This window comes from Haliotis rufescens, unplaced genomic scaffold, assembly GCF_023055435.1.
Source record: "Haliotis rufescens isolate VD_foot unplaced genomic scaffold, xgHalRufe1.0.p SCAF_6, whole genome shotgun sequence".
Taxonomy (NCBI): domain Eukaryota; kingdom Metazoa; phylum Mollusca; class Gastropoda; order Lepetellida; family Haliotidae; genus Haliotis; species Haliotis rufescens.
In genome coordinates, this window is record NW_025964334.1 from 5,990,117 (window position 1) to 6,012,876 (window position 22,760).

Sequence of the window (22,760 nt, forward strand, 5' to 3'; positions counted from 1 at the left end):
TATAACTGGAATACTGTTAAGAGCGGCGTTAAACCCAGCTCACTCATTCACTCATTCACTCATTCACTCACTCATTAAACTGTCATCCTCAGTTTGGGTCCATCTTTCTGTATGATACACATCGATTTGTTACATCATGCCTCGTCCCAACCAGCGTTAGAAGTTGGCACTAGTCCTGTAGTCCTTGCCAAACTGACCAATAGTTAAGGTAACTTCTTTGAGAGGCATTTAGAAGTTGGAGTACTTAGTAAGGATAAGATATACGGATGAACAGATCCTTTTTTACAGTTAGGAGCGATGTTTCGGTGTAGGTTCTAACACCATAACACCGTCACTTGCTTGATAACAGTGTTAGAACCTACACCGAAACATCACTCCTAATTTTGATAAAGAAATTGTTCATCCATATGACTTATCCTTAAATAGTTACGGTATCATGAGGACTAGTAGAAATGTACCATTTTTAAGGGTTTGGTACATGTATTGTCATTAGTGGACTAAAAATGTTCGTTTCTACCACTGCCAGCTCTCAGCAATGTGGCTTGCCACGTCAATGTTCATAATTCCCTTTTCAGGAAGTTGAATGTAGATTACACTGCTGTTATATTCATTTATTTTTCTTCCAGAAATCCACTGATGTCATTGCCAAAATTCCAACTATAATGCTTTCCATATCGTACCGTGGTGTCAAGTTCATTGATGCCAAATCCAAGGTTAGTATGTCATTCCTTGCCAACATCATCCAGGATGAGAGGCGGTCGGGTAGCCCAGTGGTTAAAGTGTTTGCTCGTCTTAGTCTCGTTGCATGTATACTCTCAAAATGTTGTGAAGATTCATACTTATTTGTAATCAGTGTTCAAAAATATATTTATCTGAAAATAATAATCTTCACAACTATCAGTCTGCTTCAGTTACACTGTTGCACTGGGTTAGAAATCCAGGTTCGCCCCAATCATGTTTCTAGGTTTGTCAGCACCATACCTGTGCTCGTGGGTTTCACCAAAGTGGTAAAGGTCTGAGACCTGCATCACTTCAGGCTTTCCTCCCACATTAAGCTGACATGCCGTGATATAACTGGAATACTGTTAAAAGCAGCGTTAAACCCAACTCACTCACTCACACTGTAAGATCAGTCAGAAATACACCACTTTTATCTTTATACTCGTACTTACCTAACACTTTTCCTGATGATGTTTTTGCAGAAAGTTATCTGTGATCATGAAATCGCCAACATCTTCTGCGCATGTCAGGACTCAGAGCATCTGAACTTCTTTGCATACATCACGAAGGACCGCGAGACCCAGAAGCACTACTGCCATGTCTTCAGTGTGCGGAGCAGGGTAAGAACAACATTCTCACACAACGTTATTGCCAGGATCACACGGAAATCGAGCACTTTTTGTAGGCCCGATATCTCCTGACTCATTGTAGAGTGGTCTGTGAGGTAGCCTCGTGGTTAAAGCATGGTTTTGTCATGCTAGAACACACTGGTTCAATTCCCCTTATGGGAACCAGTATGTTCGTTTTTGCATCTTGAATATGAGTATGTCTTCATATATAACCACGATGTATGGCAGTTGCGTTTCTTTTTGCAGTGAGTATATATCTGGTCTAACGGTTTCAGCAAATGTTCACAATTAATCCTAAATGGAAATAAAAACTTTCCCAATTCATTTTAATATAGTTTTTACTTATGTGATGGGTGGGTTGAGGTGTCATGTGTTTCACTGATAACAGGACCAATGAAGAAGAAACAGTTTTAAACTTAATTTTACATTATCACATTGAATACAATGTTATATTAGTGTTAAAATACCTCTAAAATATAAGCATTGAAAAGCATCACATGTTTTTCCAATTTGCCTTCCAAGGACTCTCAGAGGTTTTTAGTGACACTGACTAAACTTCTTTGAAGAAGGACTGTGCTCTGTTGTCTGTTAGCTAGACATCGTATCTGGACATTGTAGATGGACATCGTAGGTAGACATCGTGGGTAGACATCGTGGGTAGACATATCGTAGGTAGTAGCAGGGATTTACCCATGATTCAAAACTAACTGCCACCGGAAGGGAAATTGGTGAGAAAAAAATAGTTTGTTCAAAATTGGGATTTTAATAAACTTCGTAAATTCATAGTTATTTTATTTTGAGATAGAATTCAATGCAATCGTATTAAACTAAGCAATGTTATCTCCTGTTATCAGTGAGATACGGTTTACCCGTACGAAGCCCTAAAATTAGTTTTGTATATTAACATGAATTGGGACATTTTTTATACCAATTTCGGAATTTAATGTCATTTGCTACAGCCTAATGTCGACCTCTGAACAGGTTTAGAAAAGCCCCTGAGTAGAATGTGTTTTATGAACAGAAATGGTTTTGTCATTTGACATTTATTGACAGATTGATGGCACAGCCATCTTTGAAGAGGGAAAAAGTCCCATGGTCTTGACTCAGTCGTAGTCTAGACATTGTCGGCAGTACCATCTGTGAGACTGAGACGTTGTAGGTAGTACCGTCTGTGTCCACGATCAAGGTCGAGGTCATCAGAACTCTGTTTGTCCACGAACATTCGTATGCATTGATGATCAGTTTTCATGTGGCGGTACTTGTCTGTATGGTTCCACTTTTGTTGCGCATTTGTTTATTTGTTTTTTGTTTTTTGTTTAACGCTGCACTCAGCAATATTCCAGCTATGTGACGGCGGTCTGTAAATAATCGAGTCTGGACCAGACAATCCAGTGATTGACATCATGAGCATCAATCCACACAAGTGGAATATGATGACAAGCATCAACCAAGTCAGCGAGTCTGACAACCCGATCCCGGGTATAGTCGCCTTTTACGGCAAGCATGGGTTGCTGAAGACCTATTCTATTCTACATCTTCACGGGTCGGTTGCGCATTTGGTCATTCCTGCATCTTGATAATTCCATCAGTGACAACATATTGAATTAGTACCAAGTGACATCACATCCATATCGTTTATTTCATTCATTTGTTGATATGATGAAAGTGTTCAGGAATATTTATCAGAAATACTTAGCACACAGAGAACTAGAGAAGGGTTTGTTTATACAGAGAGGCACACTGTGTGGAGTTTGGGAAAGTGTGTGTACACACAAGGGCTTGTTTATACAGAGAGGCACACTGTGTGGAGCTTGGGAAAGTGTGTGTGCACACAAGGGCTTGTTTATACAGAGAGGCACACTGTGTGGAGCTTGGGAAAGTGTGTGTGCACACAAGGGCTTGTTTATACAGAGAGGCACACTGTGTGGAGCTTGGGAAAGTGTGTGTGCACACAAGGGCTTGTTTATACAGAGAGGCACACTGTGTGGAGCTTGGGAAAGTGTGTGTGCACACAAGGGTTTGTTTATACAGAGAGGCACACTGTGTGGAGCTTGGGAAAGTGTGTGTGCACACAAGGGCTTGTTTATACAGAGAGGGACACTGTGTGGAGCTTGGGAAAGTGTGTGTACACACAAGGGCTTGTTTATACAGAGAGGCACACTGTGTGGAGCTTGGGAAAGTGTGTGTGCACACAAGGGTTTGTTTATACAGAGAGGCACACTGTGTGGAGCTTGGGAAAGTGTGTGTACACACAAGGGTTTGTTTATACAGAGAGGGACACTGTGTGGAGCTTGGGAAAGTGTGTGTACACACAAGGGTTTGTTTATACAGAGAGGCACACTGTGTGGAGCTTGGGAAAGTGTGTGTGCACACAAGGGTTTGTTTATACAGAGAGGCACACTGTGTGGAGCTTGGGAAAGTGTGTGTGCACACAAGGGCTTATTTATACAGAGAGGGACACTGTGTGGAGCTTGGGAAAGTGTGTGTGCACACAAGGGCTTGTTTATAAAGAGGGGTACACTGTGTGGAGCTTGGGAAAGTGTGTGCGGGCACACCCAAGTCTGTGTCACATGGCAAAGAGGGGGCACGGATAGCCCAGTTGTCTAAAGCACCATAATTTGCTGTGCAGAGTTTTGTCCTTTAGGCGTGCCATGTGTTTGAATCCGAGAATCGCCCTGATCCTTCTTCTAGTTTTGTCAGCACCAGCATGTGGATTCACTTCAGTGGTAAATGTGTGAGACCTGCATCACTTAGCACTTGTCTCCCACATCACGCCGACACTGTAATATTACTGAATATTGTTTAAAGTGGAATTTAACCATGTCAATGAATTGGGGTATGTTATTTTGGGTTAGAATATTGTTTGTCACAGCAATGAACACTTAGGTTCCAAAAGAAATTGCAGCATGATAGAAGTACAATTTCCAGAAGAATTTGAAAAGAAAAATAGTTTCTTTTTCGCCTCTGTAATGTGTTTGTGCAAGGTACGAGTATATCTTGGTGACAAAATGACAGATATCAGCTAAGAGAGTCAAGCCCTGCTTTTTCTTTCATCAAAGATGTATGTCTTAATAATGGAAGGACAGAAGCCCCAATTTGCCACTGATGAATATACTTTGTCTCATGGTCGTAGCTTGCGTATAATTTTCCCGTGCCGAGGTCGTGAGATGGTTTATGCATTGACGCCTTTGTAGGATGTGTTTCAAACATTTCTTGTTTTTCTTTGTCTTTCTGTACTTGATTCTCTTGGTGATGGAAAGCGTTACGGCCATGCTGAACATTTGCCTTGTTTTTAATCTGCCGTTCTGTAGCCAGTGATTAAGTACTGCTTGAAACTGCTTTGCACTTACATTTCTTTTGTTTTTAACGTGAATGTTTTTTAGTGTTTTCTTGTTTTGGGTCCTTTTTTATGCATCATTTATTCATTTGATCTATGCATAGATTGTTTCACCTTTTCAAGTGAAATACACCTGTATTGAAGTAAATAGAATACAAGATTAAGTCTTCATTTGTTTAAGAGGCGACTAACGGGATCGGGTGTTAGGATCACTGACTTGGTTGATGTCATCATATCCCAATTATGTAGATCAAAGCTCATGATGCTAATCACTGGATTGTCTGGTCCGGACTTGATTACTTACAGAACGCTGTCATATAACTTGAATATTGCTGAGTGCGGCATTAAACAAAAACAAATCAAATCAATTCAAATCAAATCACTTTAATCTAACAAATAATGGTAAATATAATATATAATTAACACTTCATATCAACTAATACAGAAATTGGCACTTGTCCTATAGTCCTTGCCAAAGCGTCCAATAGTTAAGGTATCCTAAGGACAAATAGAAATGTGCCCTTTTTAAGGGTTTTGCTATATGTTATCATTTTAAGGACAATTGGACAAAAACTGTTTGTTTCTATCGCTGCTAATATGATTTTAAAATTTGTTAGTAACTATTTGATATATTGGTGATTAAATCTGCTGTCCTGTTTGACATGGAAATGGATTTGAACCCTTGATGTGAGTGGGTTCTTCATTAATCAATCTGTCATATACTCACACCTGTGATGGCAAGACAGGAGTTATGTCCCTTTGACTGGCAGGTGACACATGTACACTCTGGGTGTTGATGTCATTAATTGTAGGTTGGTGATTAACAAGCTCTCTGAAGTAGCTACACTCTGTCAGCTCCTCAGATATTTCTTTTTGAAGGAAATGACAAAAGTTATAAGCATTTATTATAAATCAAATTATGTAACTTCGGCCTGGTCTGAGCATTGTGTTGACAATAAGCTTGTAGTCCTCCGTTATGAACCAACTAACATGAAATTACTTGCTTGACAACGGTATTAGGACCATTACAGTATATAAAATAAAGAAGTTGTTATATATAAATTGTGTCTACTTTGTCCTCTGTCACGAAATGCCTATGAAACAATTTAACATGAAAAAGGTGTTTACTTGTTTTCTTGTAGTTAACTGTAGTCGTTGGTGAAGTAGTGATCAATAGACAGTCTGAAGAGATTTACCTAGGATTCCAAGCTAAGTGCCCTTGCCTGGCAAATTCGGAAAATTTGTTATTTTGTTCAAAATTGGGATTTTTTTAAAACTCTTATTTTCCTAAATTCAGAGGTATTTTAACATAAAATTTTAACATTGCATTCACTGCCATAATGTTATTTGCCAGATTAATGAGGTTAAAGGAAATTTAAAAACAAATATGATTTTTGTAATAGGATTGTGATCACATTTTGGTGAGAGCAAGATAGGAATATGAGTAAGATAGGACTTCTTATGATGTAAAGAAAATCCTGGTCTGAAAGAATTGATGTCAGTGTCAAGATGTATGTATATCACTATGAAATTATTGTCAAATATCAACATGTTGTCATGGTAGCTTATAGGCATTGAACATGGGACAGATACCTGTGTGTGTCATCTTCACACAGATGAAGGGGTCACGGGGACCAGTCTTCTAAAATGCCGCAGTGTGCTGTGCAGAGTTGGGCACACCAGAAATCAAAGAATTTGGGTTGAACCCCGATTCACCCTGATTATGTTTCTAGGTTTGTCAGCACCATACCCGTGCTCCTCGGTTTCACCAAAGTGGTAAGCACCTGAGACCTGCATTACTTCAGGCTTTCCTCCCACATTAAGCTGACACGCCGCGATATAACTGGAATACTGTTAACAGTGACGTTAGACCCAACTCACTCACTCACTCATGTACCTGGTTAGGGAAGCTTTATAAGCATTTTATGAAACACAAATATATAAGTTTGGCATTAGTTGTCTTGGCAAATGATTTGTTCCAAACACCTTCATAACATCCATATTATCTTAAATATTTCAGTTGTCAATGAATTAATATGATCATAGTTACTTTTGAGTGTATTTGTTTGTTGTTTAATGCCGACTCAGCAATATCCCAGCTATATGATGGCGGTCTGTAAATAATTGAGTCTGGACAAGACAATCCAGTGATCTATGCAATGAGCATTGATCTACGCAATTGGGATACGATGACATGCATCAACCAAGTCAGAGAGCCTGATCACCTGATCCCGTTAGTCGCCTCTTACGACAAGCATGGGTTGCTATGTATCAATTCTACCCCAGATCTTCACAGGTCCTTGAGTAAGTGTATGACTGGTCAAGTTGCTGTTAAAAATCAATATAAGGTGATGATAGGAAGCTGTCTGTAGCCATGTGAACCTATCACTGATGGTGGTGCACTTGCATTTCATCAGTTAAGCAACTGTTTCTTTCAAAATCTACTTTCGGTACCTGATATCCATCTTATAATTGTATTTCCTCATGTGGTAAATACTTAACAACACACACGAAATCAGACACTTCTTCAAGGGGATTTCTTCGGGCTTAGTATTTGGTTAATCCTGTTCTCTGTTTATTCAATGAAGTGACCTGTCTTTTCAACACAAACATTAAAACAGTTACTGAAAACTGTATCCGTAGCGATTCCCAGGTGAAAGCCAGGTGAGACAGTAAGATTATATCGTTAACAAACACACAGGTGGAAGTAGTATTTTGTCATCTGCACAAATTAGCTCAGTGTCACTTACATCATCTGGGGTCAAATCGTTACAAGGATGTAATTACAGACAACTAAAAGTTTAGGAGATTGCCCTTCCTCCAAGGCAAACTTACAAATAATTGGCCTCGTGCAAATTACAGCATTATTGCTTATTAACACATTGTAGTAATGGCATCAGGACAGCCACAATTTGTTTCAAGTCAAAATTACAAGTTTCAAGTAGTTGGAGTGCATTGTACCAGGGCTTTATAAGATCGGCCTCTTGTCCCGGACAACAAATTATACATCTTGAGGTGGACTCTTTTGTCCAGAGAAAGAAGTAGTTCCCCTTTGATGATGGGAGCTTGGAGGGCCACAATAACCCTTTCTGGTGGACCTATCGCCCGTGACTTGCCCTCGGTGGAGGATGAGTCGAGACAACGATGTCATTGCCACAATACTCGTGGGCCGACACAAACTTACGAGGACAGATGGTTACACCCCGCCTCCTTTGTTGGTCACAGCATCTGTCCGGTCCCAATTAGAAACAAGTTGGCAATTCTGGCCTAATGGGCCATCATTATAGAGCTGATGCGGACATTTGGAGTCGTTTACCAGCAGTTTGGTGTCATATCCCTGGCAAAGATTGATGTGATATATGCTTCATTTGCAAAAAAAAGCAGGCACACTGTGTGTCTGCTTTGTTGCAGCATTGTTTTGGAATGCCTATAGTCGGAGTCTGAAGAAAGCTTTGAAGTGTTTTTTCTGGCGTGTGATGAAGGGCCTGTAATTTTGAAACAACAATTAAGAAAATGTCATTGGTCAGATGTCACTGGTTACAAAACGGAATCTGTTTCACACTGATTTGAGCTGAGGAAGATAATCTTTGATATCTGTTTTAACCTTTTGAGTGTTACCTATGTATAGCTTGAAACAGGGGATAAAATCTGAGGGAATGTTTAGTCATGTAAAGATTGTTTTAATTCTTTATATGTATAGAAATGTTAATAAAACAGAAAAAATAAATAATAATTTTACTTATAGCCAGTTGCTAGATCAGGTGATGATAAAATGACAGAATGTTTCCAAAACATACTTGCATGAGTAACTTTAGTTGCTTTTGGGATGTTGTTTTCAGGATTTTAAAGCAACACTAAGGAGTGATCTGTTTGTAGGAATCTGTCACAGTTCAGTGTCCAAAGATCCTGATCACATGAGTGTAGTTAATGGCATCATACACAATCTTCTGTGACATCATACCAAATTATACACAATATTCTGTGACATTCACAATCTTCTGTGACATCATACCAAATTATACACAATATTCTGTGACATCATACACAATCTTCTGTGACATCATACAAAATTATACACAATCTTCTGTGACATCATACACAATCTTCTATGACATCATACACAATCTTCCGTGATGTCATGCACAAGGGATGATGTCTTTAATTATTTACAACAGGGAACTGATTTGACATACTGTATTCGACGTAATAAGCGCCCACGGCGGTATTTGCTAATATATTGGCTAGTGAACAATCCCAGGTAGCACCCCTTCCGATTGATCAGTGTTCTTGTACAATACGCACTCGTGTGTTATTTGCACCCTTAATTATGGGCAATTTTATTCTAGAAATATATATCTGTCGTACATAAACATTTCAGGCTGTCAGCATAAACCACGAAATTTATCTTTCAACTCTGTTTTTTTCACCAAAATAATATTCTAATAAGAGCCCCCTATTTCTTATTTTGAGAGCGCCCTGGGCGCTTATTACGTTGAATATGGTAGTGTTACTTTGCCCTGTTGAACACAACAAATACAGCGCAACACCAACCTTGTAGCAAATTTATGTGCCTCTGGGAGATTCATTGAAATAATATTAAATAAATATCTTGTTTCTCTGATGGGTATTATTGAGGAGTGATTCTCAAAGCATTTGAGTGATTTTTCAACTGAAAAAAATACTCAACAAAAAGTTCAGAATTCTTTTTGTTTCAAAACTTTAAAATCTCAACATTGTCAAAAGTTGTAAAAACTTGTAAATAAAGTATGGTTTCGTTATAAGGAAAGTTAGGTTTACATTGTTGGCAGTGATTTGACACCTACATGTTTCAACTGAAATGTAAGCTGTTGTGATAGATAGAGCTTGACTGTTAAGTATTCAACAATGTATATCGCTTTCCCACAGTTGTGACACTGTTACGTATAACCTTATCTATAGCCATATAGCCTGCAGGGACGATGGCTCTCCCGGAGGGCAGGTCAGTGATGGGATTAGAAGATGCTATCTCCATGTTGCTAACTGCTGGGTTGAAAAACAGGTGTTGTTGAAGTAAACAACGCTGAACAGAAGTGTGAGTAACCTGTCCTGCTGATTACTCGCTGATTATCCACGTAACATTGTTAGCCGTGCCGTTTTTGTCACAAGGTCGACTAGGGGAGAATCCCATGTGTCAGGGAGGGTTTGTTGTTTGGATAGAAAATAAGTTAGGAATAAGTAAAGGAAATTAAAATGGAGACATTTCACACCGAGTTAAGAGGTAGAGTTTCAAATTACCAATGCTCCAGTGTTCTGATTGATGGTACAGGAGGTGTTCTGGGTGGGACATTTGTGCCGTGATGGACGTATAATTACCGTAACTGTTTGTGCTTCTACAAAGTTTACTTAACATCTAGAATCGGGACAAGTGCCACAGGCCATGAGCTTTTCAGGGGTGTATTGTACATCACCTTGACAATAGACCGACAAATTTGCCTGAAAATTGTATGTAAACATTTTCCCTTACTTCAGGGGGTAGAGAGAATCCGAGATGTGCTATACATGGAGGTTGGGTGAAGGGAGAAATATGATCTCTGAAAAATTAGCCATTGTTAGGCTGTAGAGTCGGAACCTAATTGTTGGAAGCCTGGGTGATCCCTTTAGGGTAGATCTTTGCAGCACGAGCTTAGATGGGAGGGGAGGAAATTAACAAGGCAGTAATTCTATCAGTGGCTATAGACGCGTTTTATTTGGCGAATAATTTGCCAGTTTTGTTCTGATGATGAATTCAGGCTGCGGACTGAGTCGAATGGTCTTACCTACCGTATGGGTAATTATTCGCGGTCGCGCGCACCACGGGACGAGTAAAGCGTGGATGAATTGTCAACAAGTGTTTTATTCCATGTGTGAAGGCTTTGGTTCAGGGTGTCATCTTGAGGAATTAGATAAACATTCATGCTTCGCTGTGGTTTATCTGGTGGTAGGGGCATGCATATGGGTCACAAAAGCTCAGGGGTCGGTTTACAAATCTGGGAATCTGGTGGCATGGTGACCGTCGTGTTCTAGTTTGGGTCTGAAGCTGATTGATTTCATGGATGCTGGTCCAGAGAATGGCTGGTTGTCACAAATACATGTGGATGTATCTAATGTGCCAGAAATCTCTCCACCTGGGGCTGGAGACAGGGAGGGTCTACAGTGGCTGTAGAACACTTGGTTTGGGCCAGTGATCACTGTAGGACACAATGGCTATATTTTGGGTAGATTTTGGGTAGGGGGTGTGTTGGTGAGGGTGGGGTCTGTGAGTGTTCTTGTGGGTAAGGGGGGATGTCCAGCGTTTGTGAGGGTAGATGCGGGCTATTTTTCTGCATCGGATCTGCACTTAAAGCGACGGTGGGTGGTCTTTTGGGAGGGAGGATGTGTTGGTGAGGGTGGGGTCTGAGTATTCTTGTGGTTAAGGGGGGCTGTCCAGGGTTTATGAGGGTAGATGCGGGCTATTTTTCTGCATCGGATCTGCTCTTAAAGGGATGGCCGGTGGTCTTTTGGGAGGGAGGATGTGTTGGTGAGGGTGGGGTCTGTGAGTGTTCTTGTGGGTTAGGGGGGGATGTCCAGGGTTTTTTTTAGGGTAGATGCGGGCTAAATTTCTGCATCGGATCTGCTCTTAAAGCAATGGTGGGTGGTCTTTTGGGAGGGAGGATGTGTTGGTGAGGGTGGGGTCTGAGTATTCTTGTGGTTAAGGGGGGCTGTCCAGGGTTTATGAGGGTAGATGCGGGCTATTTTTCTGCATCGGATCTGCTCTTAAAGCGATGGCCGGTGGTCTTTTGGGAGGGAGGATGTGTTGGTGAGGGTGGGGTCTGTGAGTGTTCTTGTGGGTAAGGGGGGGATGTCCAGGTGTTTTTTTAGGGTAGATGCGGGCCATATTTCTGCATCGGATCTGCTCTTAAAGCAATGGTGGGTGGTCTTTTGGGAGGGAGGATGTGTTGGTGAGGGTGGGGTCTGAGTATTCTTGTGGTTAAGGGGGGCTGTCCAGGGTTTATGAGGGTAGATGCGGGCTATTTTTCTGCATCGGATCTGCTCTTAAAGCGATGGTGGGTGGTCTTTTGGGAGGGAGGATGTGTTGGTGAGGGTGGGATCTGTGAGTGTTCTTGTGGGTGAGGGGGGCTGTCCAGGGTTTGTGAGGGTAGATGCGGGCTATATTTCTGCATCGAATCTGCTCTTAAAGCGATGGTGGGTGGTCTTTTGGGAGGGAGGATGTGTTGGTGAGGGTGGGGTCTGTGAGTGTTCTTGTGGGTAAGGGGGGATGTCCAGGGTTTGTGAGGGTAGAAAGAGATGACAGGATGGGATGGGTGAGAAGAGATGGGATGGATGGGGATGGGGTGGAGTAGAAGGGATGGTCTGGGTGGGGAGGAATGGGTATGTAGATTATTACACTGTGTGTTCTGTGGGAAAGTGAGCGGACAGATATGGACTTCACTTATTGTACGTACCCCTGTTGGGAATCGAACCCAGGATTTCGGCGTGGCAAGCAGATACTTTGACCACAGGGCTAGGGAGATTGTGGAGGGCGTAATTGTTGCATATAGATTATAGACTGTTGGAGGAAGGGGGGGGGGGGGGGGCCTTCAGGGGTGAGAGTGGTCATAGTAGACAGACAGGTGATGTTTTCATTCTTATTTTTGCAAGTTATCAGAGGCAGATCCTGCACACAGACACACCCCGCACCCCCAAAATCTCCCCTCTCCTGTCTCCCCTCTCCCCCGATAAGTAAATGTTAAAGTTGAAAAAGAGGCAGTAGTGTTATTGTGAAAATGAAATTCTTGTGATGGTGAAATGTTATGGCTATTATTTTTCGGTTGCGCATCCTTCTAAACAAGATTTTTCAGATAAAAGAACGTAGATGTATGTGTCTAAGTTAATACTTGAAAGTATTAAGGAAGCTGCAAAAAGCCTCTTTTTCTCTGTTACATTCTGATGTAAGATGGATATTCCAGTTTCATTGATTTTTTTAAACTAAAAAGCGGTGTTATGATAAATTTCATGATTAGACCTAAGTGTAATTTGAATCAAGAGACAGAAATAACCCCTTCATGTGAAGTACTAAGTGGATGAAAATGTAACATATACAGAAATTTTCTTTGATGACTTCCAAGATGTTTTATCACTCTTCTTCATCATTTTTTTCCCTCTGCGATGCCACCGCCATAAAACCGTAGCTCCTTTAAAGGTGAAAAGCCTTCTTTCTCTCTCTGTTGACCTGAAAGATATCGGATGGGAGAAATACAATCCATTCTGTTGCCTGACTTTTGACAAATGCGGACATCTTGGCAGGACAACTTGTACAGAGGGACAGATGCATCAGCCGGTATGGTGTGGATGGGGACGTGAAACAAACAAAAGCTGGCTCTCAGTAAGAAACAGCTCTCTTGCAGGCTTGTCAAAAAGTTGTGGCAGGAAAATGTATTACGTACGCCTGACAAGCCAAGCAGAGACAAGGTCGGTAGCATTTTGCAAGATATGGCTATTTGTTCACTGGGGAAATACATTTGGCTGGTGAGGCCTTTCACGGCATAATGCCACAAGAACATGACAAAAAATATTCTTTTTGCATGGCCAAAATAATTTGTCGAAATTTTGTGCTCATTCTTTGGGCTTTGTTCATTTCTGGTGACTTGAGGGACACGATATCTTTGATTTCGGACAAGTGAGGGAACTCGTGAAGCATGCAGGAGTGGGACGAAGCGAAGAATGATTCAATTGTATGAGGGATGTCAACAGTTATCAGTCTTGTGAATGCAGCGTGTGAAAATGTCCACTTGGGGACCCAAGTTATTATTTATTGATGCTGTTTATGCAGATTACATAACATGAAAAATCTGTTAACTAGGGTATAATTAAGCATTTTGGGGAAGATGGAGGTCGATAAAAGGGGACGAAATGGGGTTTACTGTCCAGAGCTTCAGGGAGCGGATAATACATGTACAGTAAACTTTATAACAAACTGACGTATATAACAAACTGCTTTTTGGTCCCATCCCTTTGCTGTATATATGCATATAACTAACTACAGTTATAACGAACAGTGAGTGAGTGAGTGAGTATGTTTTTACGCCGCTTTAAGCAATATTCCAGCAATATCACGGCGGGGGACCCCAGAAATGGGCTTCACACATTGTACCCATGTCGGGAATCGAACCCGGGTCTTCGGCGTGTCGAGCGAACGCTTTAACCACTAGGCTACCCGACCGCCCCTATAACGAACAGAAATTAGTGGTCGCTTTGAGTTCGTTAGAAACGTGCTTCCCTGATCACTTTTCCCATGAAAGAGGCGACTAACGGGATCGGGTGGTCAGGCTCACTGACGTGGTTGATGCATGTCATCGTATCCCAATCGTGTGGATCGATGCGCATGATGTCAATCACTGGATTGTCTGGTCCAGACTTGATTTTTTACAGACTGCCGCCATTTAGCTTGAATATTGCTGAGTGCGATTTAAACAACAAACAAGCAACAAAGTGGTACACATCTTCGACCGCTTCACTTCCTTGCACAAGAAGCTGACTTGCATGAGATAACTGAAAACTGTTCAATATGACGAACACATGGTTATGTATTTGATAAACTCGATCATTGTTAGCCCTTTGTTAGCATTATAAATGTCATACTGTTTAAATATTACGTATTCGACGTAATAAGCTCCCACAGCGATATTTGCTGATATATTGGCTGGTGAACAATACCAATTAGCACCCCTTCCGATTGATCAATGTACACAAGACCTATTTATTCGCGTATAATACACACTCGTGTGTTATATGCACCCCAAATTATGGGCAATTAAATTCTGGGAAAATATATCTGTCGTATATACATTTCAGGCTGTCAGCATAAACAATGAAATTTATCTTTCAACTCTGTCTTTTTTCACCAAAATAATATTCTAATAAGAGCCCCCTATTTCTTATTTTGAGAGCGCCCTGGGCGCTTATTATGTCAAGTACGGTAAGCCGTTACTTTGACTTTGCTAATTTCATCACGCACAAAAAAGAAATAAGAAATATCGTTAAGTACCTGTTTCTAAATTCATACACATTTTCAGCCATCATTGTTTTACATTTGTATTCATACTTCTTCATGTAATATAATTCATTTTTATTACCCATATGTGTCATCAAAGACAATGTATTCTGAGACATTTATCATAGGCCCTGTCATATAAAATTGACATTATAATTCACTAACAACAGTTTGTCTTGGTATACATGCTAGATTGTTGGGTTCTGTAAATTCTTAAAATACTCTGCCATCGAGAGAGCCCCAGCTGTTAATGTGAAGTTAAGTTTTGACCTTAGACTGGCATTTTCATAGCTTGTTTAACAAGCAAGAAGCCATCACATCACAATAAAACTGCCATTTCCACCTCTTTTTACGTCTAATCCTCAAAAGTTCCTTTTCCTCATTAAAACTTTATGAATCTTCTATATATTGCTTCTACAACAAAAATATTAATTTTTTTATCTAAAAATATTTCAGTCGTGTTTGTTACTATAACTGCTTTTGTCATTTTCTTTTCTTTCTTTTTTTCATTTTAGAAAGTTTCAGATGCCCAGAAAAGTGAACTTGTGATGGTTGTTTTATTATTCAACAGTTTTAGCTAAACAAAATGAAAATAAAACTATTTTTTATGATGGTTGAAAATCCAAACAGCTTTATCTTGAACACCTGTTAATATTAAGCTGTCAAAGAACTCATTATCCCACCTAAAGATTGAATTTCAAATTTAGATCTTATGAGCTTTAGACGTAATAAAAAGCTGCATATCTTATCGTTGAATCACCCCTATCCCAATCACCAGCAAATATCACACATCTCAAATTGAATGAATGAGAATTGTCAAAATTTAAGGGTGAATCATATTTTGACATCATTCTGTATTACCCATAATCCCTTACATTTATGTGGGGACCAGCCCTTTATGACTATCGTGTCTCCGCTGTATTGTGACCAGAGCCTGGTATTGTATACCGGAATATAGGTAAAGTTGATTAGGATTAAGGCGTACCTGAGATCACATTGCCCCTCAACTATGGCGAGGCGCACATTTGTCGAATAAAAATAACATTTGTGTCGGTCAATATTTTTATTGTATTTTACATTTATGTATAAGTTGATCTGGGTGTTGGTTTAGTGAAGAAAATGTGAACGCTAAGCTGGTTCAGAATGTAATTGTGTTTAGTAACAAGAAACTGTTTTCACTTCTTTTGCCAAAGGATTTGCTCTATTAGATTATTTTCTTTACAGTAATGGATTCTGAACTGTTGCTTTATTACCCTATTAATCTTTTATTTAAGGTGACCAACCCAAAGGTTTATTGTACCATAATGATTTAAGATTATTTTATTTGGATTTGTCAATCAGGTTTCAAATGACAATAACCACCTCTGATTGAAACAGCTGATTTGATGACTGTATCATCACAATAACCACCTCTGATTGAAACAGCTGATTTGATGACTGTATCACCGTTGAAGCTGATATTTACTGAAAAGAACTTCCTTTTCAATCATTGCCGGTAGCCATTCTCGGAGTAGTTCTCAAACAGAGTTCTGGATTTTAAAAAAATATCAAGGTCTACCGTCCCACCATATCATAAAATTTAAAGTGATCAGAACCACACCATTAATTATTTTTTTAGGCACTGTTCATCAATTTTTATTTTTGTTTTTTGAAAGTGTTTGAAGTTTTCTCATCAGAACTAGAGCAGAGAGGAAAGACAAATAGATTTATTTTTATTTTAATTCCATTTGTGTATTTTGGCTCAGACCAGAGATCCTCATTTGAAAAATTTGATCAAGTGTCGCCCTGCCCCGTACTTTTGCCAACAGTGTCGTTTCAATGGCTGTACATTGTCAACCACAACAATAAGCTATTATGACACAGCGATAACCAAAATTGTGGTTTGTACTCTCAGTTATTAAATTGCCAGGCTTATTTTTGTCTGTCCACATGACTTTTATTTCATATTTCCATATGATTGTAGCCTGATTGTGAGGACTTTACAGTGACAGCAACTCGGTCGGTACTGACAGGGGATTGTTCGTGAAGTCAGTTCATCCTAACTCTTAATGCTGGAGTCACATAATGATAACAGATTGTTGGAGATGGGACAATGTGTTGTCGTGAGAATTGTTCTGAATTTGTGTATTAATATGTTAATGGGCCCAGATTAGGTGGTGTTTTTTGTCCATTCTTCTCATTATTATTTCTGGATTTTCATCAGATGATTATTACAAATGTTCCTTCTAAGCTTAGAAGAAAAAGAGATCTTTGATGTTGGCTATCGTTTTGCATTATTCATCAGTGTTAAGAGAAGATTATGGTGTCTGACAATGAAGTTGATAGAGTGAATTGTGATAGATTTGTCAGTTTGTAAACAAAGTTTTAATTTAATCTGTATGACGATAGCTAAGTGAAACAATACCCTGGTTATTCAGTGCTGTTGATTTTGTTTATTGTGCGTCATATATAAACAGGGATTAACAGCAAAATAAGAAAAATAAAAACAAAAAATCATCTTTTTGCAATTAAGATGTGGGTGACATAATATTATAGGTCCTCTTTTATCAGCCGGATGGTGACTTTTTGTAGTTGTTATCCTCTTGTTCTACAAGTTTTGCCCTAAGAGATCAAAAGAGAACTTTCTTTTTTTTAATAAATGTGGAGGGGCACTCGGGTAGCCTATAGTGGTTAAAGCGTTCCCTCGTTACGCTGAAGACCCGGGTTCAATTCCCGATAAGGGTACAATGTGTGAAGCCCATTTCTGGTGTCCCCCGCCTGATATTTGCTGGAATATTGCTAAAAGCGGCGTAAAACCATACTCACTCACTCACTCACTTTAATATATGTGGCAGTTGTTGGTATTTTTGTGACAACTCAAATATAGTCAGATTTACTGTTGATTGTAATAAATGACGAAAAAATGAAAAGGGAGTGAAAATGTTAGCTAGATAGTCTCCACTGTCCTTGTGTGTCATTGGTGAAGTTATAAATTATCCACTCTGTTTCAAAATAACCCTCCAACTCCCAACAAAGAAGTAAATGTTCCACAAGAAAATAAATGCACCTGTTTCTCCGGTTTTGAAGAAACCCCTACATTCTCCCTGTCCTCCCAAGATGTCTGCTGTGGTCTGTGACATGAGAAACAGGGCGCAGAAGTGTCCCGAGTTGTGGACATCAGCTTGTTTTCAACACCACCACTCAAGCCTTTGTCTTACCTCTGAGTTTTGACTCTTGGAATTTCGAAGCACCATTGTAGCCAGTCAAAAAGTGTCATCGACATTGGGGTCTTTGTCGCACTAATTGCTGACCCCTTCTCGCTGGTCACTTCAGGCTTTGCTTGTCTGCCAACAGAGCCTGCATTCATGTCCACGCTTCCTCTATTTTTAATCTTCAAGTAGTTGTTGTTATGGGTGCGAGCATCTGTCTGGATGGGTATTGTTGATGCTATTGTCACCTTTCGGTTGTCAATAGATCTCTTGACCTCTAGGCTTTTAAAACTGTGGTTTTGTCCGTGTACGAGGGAATTAATTAAACGTGGCCCGTAGCTGTTTTCCAAAAGGGGGCAACCATAATGGACCTCATGTCTGGATTCGTAGAAATGCTCACCCAGGCATACTAGCACTGTCTCCAGTCGAAGGTTGGAAATCAGTCCGTTCACTGCACCGGAAAATTTTGTCAATCACTTTTCTGGCCAGGTCACCTCTTAATTATTTTTGACTTGACTGATGGCATGTGGTTTGGCTGCTAGTGCATTCTCATAATTTATCATGGGAATATGTGAAAAGTGAGGTGTGATCACGTCTTCGGATGCTACTGCACTCTGGGGTAGTTTATTTGAAAACTTCTTTCTCGGATCAAATTGTAATCTTCTCATGCCAATCCATGCGAACAAATGGAATATTTCCAATGGCGGATATGCCTTTGGGGTAGGCAAATTTATATTGAAAAGTTATCTTTGGAAGGGAAATACAGTTATGTTAGGAATACATTGTGTTGTGCCATCACTCATGAGATAGGGGAATTGCGTTGAAAACTACAATACTGAAAGAGTTTAATAAACTGTCTGGGGCATTTAGTTTGAGGTGCTGATCAACGGACAGACGTACAGTTCAGGTCACAAGGATTAGATTGTGTGGATGTATTACTGTTTGATGTGCTCAGAGATTTGTCTTCCATGAAATCAGTGGAGATTCTAATATTCCAAACTTTCTTCTGTCATCCTTCTCAGTTTAACTCTTAAACATCAAGATATGATGACTCAACTCTATACCATCAAGACATGTTGAGTCCACTCTTAAACATCAAGATATGTTGACTCATCAAGATATGTTGACTCAACTCTTAAACATCAAGATATGTTGACTCAACTCTTAAACATCAAGATATGTTGACTCAACTCTTAAACATCTAGATATGTTGACTCAACTCTGAAACATCTAGATATGCTGACTCAACTCTGAAACATCAAGATATGTTGACTCAACTCTTTAACATCAAGATATGTTGACTCAACTCTTTAACATCTAGATACGTTGACTCAACTCTTTAACATCAAGATATGTTGACTCAACTCTTAAACATCTAGATATGTTGACTCAACTCTTAAACATCTAGATATGCTGACTCAACTCTGAAACATCTAGATATGTTGACTCAACTCTTTAACATCAAGATATGTTGACTCAACTCTTTAACATCAAGATATGTTGACTCCACTCTTAAACATCAAGATATGCTGACTCAACTTTGAAAAATTAAGATTGTTACCTCAGAAATGACTTTTATTATTTACAGTTTGCAATCGTTGAAGACGAAAACTTATATACATCTGTAAACATATTTTTTTACGTTTCAGGAATTGGCAGGGGAGATAATCCTGACTTTGGGAGAAGCCTTTGAGATTGCATACCAGATGGCGTTGAAAGAGAAAGCTGAGGAAGATGCCATGGAGTTTGAGAAGAAGCTGAGCCCCAGTGACCAAGAAGATACAACCAGCGCCTCATCAAAAGCATCGCTCAATACAGTATAGCACATGTACATAACGTGTGTAGTCTCCTGTGTAAGTAGACCAACTCCTCTCTCAATACAGTACAGCACATGTACATAACGTGTGTATTCTCCAGTGTAACCAACTCCTCTCTGAATACAGTATAGCACATGTACATAACGTGTGTAGTCTCCTGTGTAACCAACTCCTCTCTCAATACAGTACAGCACATGTACATAACGTGTGTTTTCTCCTGTGTAAGTAGACCAACTCCTCTCTCAATACAGTATAGCACATGTACATAACGTGTGTATTCTCCTGTGTTAGTAGACCAACTCCTCTCTCAATACAGTATAGCACATGTAGATAACGTGTGTATTCTCCTGTGTAACCAACTCCTTTCTCAATACAGTATAGCACATGTACATAACGTGTGTATTCTCCTGTGTAAGTAGACCAACTCCTCTCTCAATACAGTATAGCACATGTGTATAACGTGTGTATTCTCCAGTGTATGTAGACCAACTCTTCTCTCAATACAGTACAGCACATGTACATAACGTGTGTAGTCTCCTGTTTAACCATTATCACACCTCAATACAGTATAGCACATGTACATAACGTGTGTATTCTCCTGTTTAACCATTATCACACCTCAATACAGTATAGCACATGTAGATAACGTGTGTATTCTCCTGTGTAACCAACTCCTCTCTCTATACAGTATAGCACATGTACATTACGTGTGTATTCTCCTGTGTAACCAACTCCTCTCTCAATACAGTACAGCACATGTACATAACGTGTGTATTCTCCTGTTTAACCATTATCACACCTCAATACAGTATAGCACATGTAGATAACGTGTGTATTCTCCTGTTTAACCAACTGCTCTCTCAATACAGTATAGCACATGTACATAACGTGTGTATTCCCCTGTGTAACCAACTCCTCTCTCAATACAGTACAGCACATGTACATAAGGTGTGTATTCTCCAGTGTAAGTAGACCAACTCCTCTCTTAATACAGTATAGCACATGTACATAACGTGTGTAGTCTCCTGTGTAACCAACTCCTCTCTCAATACAGTACAGCACATGTACATAACGTGTGTATTCTCCAGTGTAAGTAGACCAACTCCTCTCTCAATACAGTATAGCTCATGTACATAACGTGTGTAGTCTCCTGTTTAACCATTATCACACCTCAATACAGTATAGCACATGTACATAACGTGTGTATTCTCCTGTTTAACCATTATCACACCTCAATACAGTATAGCACATGTAGATAACGTGTGTATTCTCCTGTGTAACCAACTCCTTTCTCAATACAGTATAGCACATGTACATAACGTGTGTATTTTCCTGTGTAAGTAGACCAACTCCTCTCTCAATACAGTATTGCACATTCGTATAACGTGTGTATTCTCCAGTGTAACCAACTCCTCTCTCAATACAGTACAGCACATGTACATAACGTGTGTATTCTCCTGTTTAACCAACTCCTCTCTCAATACAGTACAGCACATGTACATAACGTGTGTATTCTCCTGTTTAACCAACTCCTCTCTCAATACAGTACAGCACATGTACATAACGTGTGTATTCTCCAGTGTAACCAACTCCTCTCTCAATACAGTACAGCACATGTACATAACGTGTGTATTCTCCTGTTTAACCATCATAGAGAAACACTTTGTTTTCTGGAACCTGTTTGTCTTTATACAGGACATTAATCCATTTCCGTGATTCACCCACCCATCTTTGTTTGTTCCAACTATCTGTGGGAGAAGGGGGTAGGGTCAACTGTCAACATGGCTCCCACTTCATCCAACACACCAGGCATAAAATATGTTCTTTATATGAAATCATCAGCATGAAGTATCATGAGGCACATCCCCACCAATAGTTCTTCAATATGTGTCATTAAGTATAAAGTGTTTCTTTCACTAGCATGTATATTCGAGTTCACGTTTGTAGTGGCCTCTCTGAGTTTGTGTAGAGAGCAGATCTGACCAGCCTTTCTCTAAGGCTGGGTGGGGGGCGGTCGGGTAGCCCAGTGGTTAAAGCGTTCGCTCGTCACGCCGAAGACCCGGGTTCGATTCCCGACATGGGTACAATGTGTGAAGCCCATTTCTGGTGTCCCCTGCCATGATATTGCTGGAATATTGCTAAAAGCGGCGTAAAACCATACTCACTCACTCTAAGGCTGGCACCGCCACCTACTTTTGAGTCAACACAGTAGTGCCTATCAAACTGGGTAGTTTTGTGGCATGTCCGGGGTCAGCTCTTCTTGGGATAGGTCCGAGGCCCTTGGTATGTCTGTGCCCAAGATATCTTCGGTTGCTGTAACCCTCATCTGGTCGTCCTATTCATACATATTAAATGCAAACTTTGAGTAATCATTCCAGATAACAAACAAAAACTAGTGGTGTTTTTTATCTGGAATCCTTTATCTAAGATAACTTTTCTATTGCACCAGTGATGACATGAAAGAGAATCTGATATTAAACATTGAATGAAGAGAGGATATGTCGACCACAGCGACACCCACCCTGTAATAGTTGTTTCATTAAAGTTAAGTGTTCTAAATATTTCCTCCCACATTGAAACAGCTCTGTCACGGAAATTCTGCTTATGATGTTTATGACCCAATCGTCCCTCAATTTCTATACTATCGTAAACAACACCCCATTTCTCACGGTGGCATTTTCTATTGGTATGAATAATTATTGGTGTGGCCATATCCACCTAGAGGCTAAATCCCATATTTGCCTAGCTCCTCTTGTGTGACTTTATACAATAACAGTGGTCATGGTGTACAACACAATCATGTCCTTAACTGATCTGATTGTGAATGACTCATTGAGCAAGATCAACATGTCTTTCATTGAAATCACCGGACATATTGCACTTTGTGATCCAATGAAGAAGACGATTTTCTCAAATCAAAATGAACAATAAACGTGAGTCCGCTGACATGATTAATTTCTTCAGTCCAGTTAGATGTGATTCAGGGTGTCAAGAGGATCATTTGAAAGAGCAAACATAAAT

The 22,760-nt window shown here is 39.9% G+C and overlaps 1 protein-coding gene across 7 annotated transcripts in view; it reads left to right on the forward strand.

Annotated features, from left to right (window-relative positions):
- LOC124148803 (ankyrin repeat and sterile alpha motif domain-containing protein 1B-like) overlaps nt 1-22,760 on the forward strand; it is a 209,610-nt gene that overhangs the window by 181,825 nt on the left and 5,025 nt on the right. For all 7 annotated transcript variants that reach the window (XM_048386148.1, XM_048386144.1, XM_048386145.1 and 4 more), the window contains 3 exons: nt 627-713; nt 1,203-1,340; nt 19,572-19,775. In XM_048386148.1, the coding sequence (XP_048242105.1) occupies nt 627-713; nt 1,203-1,340; nt 19,572-19,745 (399 nt within the window). In that variant the 3' untranslated portion in view covers nt 19,746-19,775. The remainder of the gene's footprint in view (nt 1-626; nt 714-1,202; nt 1,341-19,571; nt 19,776-22,760) is intronic.